General features: G+C 46.0%; 1 protein-coding gene across 1 annotated transcript; it reads right to left on the bottom strand.

Annotated features, from left to right (window-relative positions):
• Positions 1-3,218: 3,218 nt before the first annotated feature.
• LOC139392917 (uncharacterized abhydrolase domain-containing protein DDB_G0269086-like) lies at positions 3,219-5,257 on the bottom strand. The gene is made up of 2 exons (XM_071141242.1): positions 5,182-5,257; positions 3,219-4,966 (listed from the first exon to the last, which is right to left on the bottom strand). Exons 1-2 carry the CDS (start codon positions 5,255-5,257, stop codon positions 3,219-3,221), a joined length of 1,824 nt encoding a protein of 607 aa, XP_070997343.1.
• Positions 5,258-7,239: the final 1,982 nt, after the last annotated feature.

Here is a 7,239-nt window from a genome sequence, read left to right as displayed (position 1 = left end):
AATTGGATTTATACCAAAACATTGCACGACTGATCATATTTACACCCTACACACCCTGATAGATAAACATGTCCACCAAAATAATACCAAAATATACGCTTGCTTTATCGACCTCCAAAAAGCATTTGATTCTATTTGGCATACAGGACTGTTCTACAAAGTTATTGAAAGTGGTGTAGGGGGTAAAATATAGCACATAATTAAATCAATGTATACTGGCAATACGTGCAGCATTAAAATTGGCAAGAAAATAACAGAATTCTTTAACCAGGGGCGGAGCCTTCGCCAGGGTAGCAATCTGAGCCCTGCACTCTTCAATATTTACATCAATGAATTGGTCACTATTCTAGAAAAATCCTCAGCCCCTGGTGTTAGTCTCCACAATTCAGAGGTTAAATGCCTACTCTTCGCAGATGACCTATGCCTGCTGTCACCCACAGCACATGGCCTACAGTAGAGGCTGGACCTGCTAGAGCAGTACTGCCAGACCTGGGGCCCTGGCAGTAAAACCCCAAAAGACTAAAATAATGATTAATGACGTAACAAAAGACAATCCCGCACAAAACAAGGGCGGGTCAAACTACTACATATAGGGAAGCTAATTAAACCAAAATAAACACAGGTGAAACTAACTAAGACAAAACCAACAGACAAACGAAAAAGGGATCGGTAGCGGCTACTAGGACGGTGACGACGACCGCCGAGCACCACCCGAACAGGCAGGGGAGCCAACTTCGGCGGAGGTCGTGACATTGCAAACCAAGATTGGGACAAACACCCTATTGAAACCCTGCATGCAGAGTTCTGTAAGATTCTCCTACTTGTCCAGAGGAAAACTACAAACAATGCATGCAGGGCAGAATTAGGCCAATATCCATGAATAATAAAAACTTAAAAAATAGCAATTAAGTTTTGGAAACATCTAAAATACAGTGACCCCCTCTCATATCATTACCAAGCCCTGCAATGTCAAGAGCTGAGCAAAGAAAAGAGTCCCCTCATCCAGCTGGTCCTGGGGCTGAGTTCACAAACTTGTTCTACTAACACACTGAAGCCTCAAGACCAGAACATCCAATCAATCAAATGAACAAAATTATAACACAGTCAAAACAAAACTACATTACTTTTTTGGAAACACAAGCACAAACACAAAGCAAAATGCAGTGCTATCTGGCCCTAAATCGACAGTACACCATGGCTAACTATTTGACCATGGTTCCTGATCAAAACCTTGGAAAAATCTGGACAAGAAGGGTAGACACAGGAAAAGGCAGGCAGGCAGACAGGCAGACAGGCAGGCAGGCAGGCAGGCAGGCTGGCAGGCAGGCAGGCAGGCAGGCAGGCAGGCAGGCAGACAGGCAGACAGACAGGCAGACAGACAGACAGACAGACAGACAGACAGACAGACAGACAGACAGACAGACAGACAGACAGACAGACAGACAGACAGCGAAAGAGAGACAGAGAGAGAGAGAGAGAGATTGAGTTTAAAAAACTTTATTGGGTCTGGGAACCCACAACACAAACACTCAAAAAACAACGCAGATCTCATGAGCATCTGAATCAGGCCAAATGACCACTTCTACCGTATTCTTTCCAGGGATGTCCAGGTAGCCAAGATAGTAAGGATTTTGTGGTTTCACTTTGTCAACAAGGCTTCAAGATCTGCCAACTGCTCACGTGGACAGGCGTACTAGCATAAGCCATACAGTCTGTTGTCATATTTTATTTTAAACGATACCTACAGTCTGCTCCAGTGAGTACACAAACCTAAACACCTATTACCGAAACGACATAACCTGTTTCAGAGCCGGGTGTTTGAAACGTCATATCCTGTTTCAGAGCCGGGCGTTTGAAACAACATAACCTGTTTCAGATCCGGGTGTTTGAAACGACATAACCTGTTTCAGAGCCGGGTGTTTGAAACGACATAACCTGTTTCAGAGCCGGGTGTTTGAAATGGCATAACCTGTTTCAGAGCCGGGTGTTTGAAACGACATAACCTGTTTCAGAGCCGGGTGTTTGAAACTGAATAACCTGTTTCAGAGCTGGGTGTTTGAAACTGCAAAACCTGTTTCAGAGCCGGGTGTTTGAAACGACATAACCTGTTTCAGAGCCGGGAGTTTGAAACGACATAACCTGTTTCAGAGCCGGGTGTTTGAAACTGCATAACCTGTTTCAGAGCCGAGTGTTTGAAACGGCATAACCTGTTTCAGAGCCGGGAGTTTGAAACAACATAACCTGTTTCAGAGCTGGGTGTTTGAAACTGCATAACCTGTTTCAGAGCTGGGTGTTTGTTCCAGAGGTGGGACCAAGTCATTGTTTTGTAAGTCTCAAGTCTTAGCACTTAGCAAGTCAAGACCGTCAAGTATCCTAAGTCCTAAACTGTGAGTTTTGAGTCCTAAACAAGTCATAATATGCTCTTCACCAAATGTAATACCATATCATATTTTTGACAAGAGTAATAGTTAGTATATTACATTTACGCAAATCATGAATGCATTTAAAAATATCTAGATATTTATTACTTTCCAAATAAACATTATATTTCCATGGAAAGACCCCACCCCCCCACCCCCACCCTAATAGGGATCGACTATCAAGGATCGCTATGGGGCGCAATCGGGCGATGTAGGCTTGTACACAATCGACCCAACAGCAGTAACATCAGGCAGGATTTCGGCTACCAACTGCCTAGCCAGTTGTAGTTCAATCTTGGGTGCAAGGATCACGTTCCTGCACTGACTGACTGTGTGGAGGCTCATTGATTTAAAATATATAGCTGTCGTCTATATTAGCCACGACTTACCGTTCTTTGTGCAGCTTCAAATGTCGAACAAAGTTGGAAATTGTTGCGCCTCCGTCTGTAATTTTCTTCCCGGATGTTTTGCAAGTTGCAATCTGTTTTTTGCTGATACGGCGGCGTCTTTATATCCGAAAATAATCATTTTGGGTATCATCTTTCCAAGGGCTCCATCTGAATTCACCCGCCAACGTTCCTCTGCACTGCCTCTCACAACTTTTTGCTGGCACAATTTGATTGGCTGCTGTCAGATTCAAACTGTAATCCGTTAAATGTAAAGTTGATGCGCTGCACACTTTTTTTAATAGAATCATTTTTAATATTTGGGCTTGGGGAGGGTATCAAGTCAGGTCGAGTCATAAGGCTCAAGTCCAAATCAAGTCACGAGTCATGGGCGTTAAAGTCAAAGTTGAGTTCAAGTCATCATATTTGTGACTTGAGACTGACTCGAGTCCAAGTCATGTGACTCGAGTCCACACCTCTGTTTGTTACCTAACGGGACAATCTTAATAGAACTTGCAAACTTCCCAAACAGAAATATCTCACACTCCAATACATCACGCTCCAATACCTCACGCTCCAATATCTCACGCTCCAATACCTCACGCTCCAATATCTCACGCTCCAATACCTCACGCTCCAATACCTCACGCTCCAATACCTCACGCTCCAATATCTCACGCTCCAATACCTCACGCTCCAATACCTCACGCTCCAATACCTCACGCTGCAATAACTCACGCTCCAATAACTCACGCTCCAATAACTCACGCTCCAATAACTCACGCTCCAAAAACTCACGCTCCAGTAACTCACGCTCCAATAACTCACGCTCCAATAACTCACGCTCCAATAACTCACGCTTCAGTAACTCACGCTCCAGTAACTCACGCTTCAGTAACTCACACTCCAATACCTCACGCTCCAATAACTCACGCTCCAGTAACTCACGCTTCAGCAACTCACGCTCCAATACCTCACGCATCAGTAACTCACGCTTCAATAACTCACGCTCCAATAACTCACGCTCCAGTAGCTCACGCTCCAATAACTCACGCTCCAGTAACTCACGCTTCAGTAACTCACGCTCCAATACCTCACGCTTCAGTAACTCACGCTTCAGTAACTCACACTCCAGTAACTCACACTCCAGTAACTCACGCTCCAGTAACTCACGCTCAAATAACTCACTCTCCAATACCTCACGCTGCAATAACTCACGCTGCAATAACTCACGCTCCAATAACTCACGCTCCAATAACTCACGCTCCAATAACTCACTCTCCAATACCTCACGCTCCAATAACTCACGCTCCAATAACTCACGCTCCAATAACTCACGCTCCAATAACTCACGCTCCAATAACTCACGCTCCAATAACTCACGCTCCAATAACTCACGCTCCAGTAACTCACGCTCCAATAACTCACGCTCCAATAACTCACGCTCCAATAACTCACGCTTCAGTAACTCACGCTCCAGTAACTCACGCTCCAATAACTCACGCTTCAGTAACTCACGCTCCAATACCTCACGCTCCAATAACTCATGCTCCAGTAACTCACGCTTCAGTAACTCACGCTCCAATACCTCACGCTTCAGTAACTCACGCTTCAGTAACTCACACTGCAGTAACTCACGCTCCAGTAACTCACGCTCCAGTAACTCACGCTTCAATAACTCACGCTCCAATAACTCACGCTCCAGTAGCTCACGCTCCAATAACTCACGCTCCAATAACTCACGCTTCAGTAACTCACGCTCCAATACTTCACGCTTCAGTAACTTACGCTCCAATAACTCACGCTCAAATAACTCACTCTCCAATAACTCACGCTCCAATAACTCACGCTCCAATAACTCACGCTCCAATAACTCACGCTCCAATAACTCACGCTCAAATAACTCACTCTCCAATAACTCACTCTCCAATAACTCATGCACAAATACCTCACGCTCCAATAACTCACGCTCCAATAACTCACACTCCAATAACTCACGTTCCAATACCTTACGCTCCAATAACTCACGCTCAAGTAACTCACTCTCCAATAACTCACTCTCCAATAACTCACGCTCCAATAACTCACGCTCCAGTAACTCACGCTCCAGTAACTCACGCTCCAATAACTCACGCTCCAATAACTCACGCTCCAATAACTCTCACTCCAATAACTCACACTCAAATAACTCACTCTCCAATAACTCACGCTCAAATAACTCACACTCAAATAACTCACACTCAAATAATTCACTCTCCAATAACTCACACTCCAGTAACTCACGCTCCAATCGCTCATTGGGAATAAACAGTGGTACATTCGAAATCGTTGCCCTTGTTGACTGAGAAAGAGCGGCGTAACTTGAATAAACGTACCTTTCAGAAGTACGCCATGCTCAACCATCTGATCAACAAGACGCTCTTCTTTAAGAAACACCACCTCTTTATTCATCCGTGACGCATAAGCAACATTTTCATAACCTACTGTACCTTCTCTCCTACGGTGATCATAAACTCCTCCACAGTGACTTCAGTAACAGACCTAAAGCCGTGCCGAAGTGACAGGGACGGCGTCCCCATGTGGGTCGCTCATACAATTCCCAGCATGCACCAAACACTCCCAGCATGCAGAGAGAGCGAGACAGAGAGAGAGAGAGAGAGACAAAGATAGAGACAGAGAGAGACAGAGACAGAGAGAGATACAAAGATTGAGGCAGAGAGAGACAGAGAGAGAGACAGAGAGAGACAGAGAGAGAGAGAGACAGAGACAGATACAGAGACAGAGAGACAGAAACAGAGAGACACTGATAGAGACCCAAGTGAGACAGAAAAATAGGATGGGGCCACAGACAGACCCCTCCTGTCTCAGCCTCCAGTATTTATGCTGCAGTAGTTTATGTGTCGGGGGGCTAGGGTCAGTTTGTTATATATGGAGTACTTCTCCTGTCTTATCCGGTGTCCTGTGTGAATTTAAGTATGCACTCTCTAATTCTCTCTTTCTCTCTCTCAGAGGACCTGAGCCCTAGGACCATGCCTCAGGACTACCTGGCATGATGACTCCTTGCTGTCCCCAGTCCACCTGGCCGTGCTGCTGCTCCAGTTTCAACTGTTCTGCCTGCGGCTATGGAATCCTGACCTGTTCACCAGACGTGCTACCTGTCCCAGACCTATTATTTGACCATGCTGGTAATTTATGTACATTTGAACATCTTGGCCATGTTCTGTTACAATCTCCACAGCCAGAAGAGGACTGGCCACACCTCATAGCCTGGTTCCTCTCTAGGTTTCTTCCTAGGTTTTGGCCTTTCTAGGGAGTTTTTCCGAGCCAACGTGCTTCTACACCTGCATTGCTTGTTTGGGGTTTTAGGCTGGGTTTCTGTACAGCACTTTGAGATATCAGCTGATGTACGAAGGGCTTTATAAATACATTTGATTTGAAATAGGGACAGAGGGAGGGTTGTGAGAGGGTTCTGAAAAGGCTGACGATAGTGAGTCTGCTACCTCAGGGCCAAGGCTGCCAGCCGTCACGCCTGGCGGGAAGCTACTTGTTTACTTGGTTTTCTTTGTTTGTTTCTGTTTGTTTTCCCAGATCCAATTGTACAGAGTGGGTGGGGGGCAGAGAGCGGGGGAGCAGGAAGGGTAGGGGCAGGATGGAGAGAGAACAAGGAAGAGAGAGATAGAGAGAATTGGCTGCATGGGCTCAGGGACGGTATTATTCACCTGAAAGAGCATCCAAACAGCCTCAGCCTCTGCAGGACTTCAGCTCACCAGGAGGAGCCATCTTCTGGCTGGCTGAAAGCAGATAAATACATCAATAAAGGAATAAAGGTCATGCAACCAAAACCCCACAAAAAAAACTTTCAACCTTCCTGAAAAATATGTATTTTCTTTTTTGATAGGGCACAGAATCCCTCTGTAGCTAGTTCTCACCCTCCTGCTCTATGGGCAGTGGGCATTGATCGTTGTCATAGCATGCGGTGCAGAGCCATCCAAAGATGGCAAGGGGCCTCTACTCTGTATGGGCGAGAGGGCCCCGGCTTCATGCGTTCTTTTCCTTTTCTGGCTCTACTGCTGGTCGAGTACCTTGATTGTCTCGATTGCCTCCACTGTGTTCAGTTAGTGGGTGTTGAGTTATCGTAGCTGTTTCGTTTGCTCTACTGGTTCACAGCCCTGACAGCCTACGTCCCAAATCACACCCTATTCCCTTTATAGTGCACTAGGGCTCAGGTCAAAAGTAGGACATTATATAAGGAATAGGGTGCCATTTAGGACACCCCAGTTTGCAGTCTCAGATGGATAGAGATGAAGCCTGCCAGCTGCGGACTTCCTGTTCATGCAGGCCCTCTCCCACTGAGCTCAAAGCCCAACTAGAGCTCCCTGGTCCGGGCAGAGTGCTGGCAGACCCGGCCCTGGGACAGCACAGCCCTGGAGCTT

Source organism: Oncorhynchus clarkii, chromosome 33 (assembly GCF_045791955.1).
Source record: "Oncorhynchus clarkii lewisi isolate Uvic-CL-2024 chromosome 33, UVic_Ocla_1.0, whole genome shotgun sequence".
Taxonomy (NCBI): domain Eukaryota; kingdom Metazoa; phylum Chordata; class Actinopteri; order Salmoniformes; family Salmonidae; genus Oncorhynchus; species Oncorhynchus clarkii.
The sequence above is the reverse complement of the archived record's forward strand: the minus strand, read 5'-3'. Positions and strand labels throughout refer to the sequence as shown.

Bases quoted from the DNA above. Each gene is read 5' to 3' on its own strand.
- LOC139392917 (XM_071141242.1), bottom strand. From the start codon at position 5,257: ATGAATAAAGAGGTGGTGTTTCTTAAAGAAGAGCGTCTTGTTGATCAG. The intron at 4,967-5,181 runs GTACGTTTATTC...TATTGGAGTGAG, and splicing joins GCATGGCGTACTTCTGAAAG to AGTTATTGGAGCGTGAGTTA.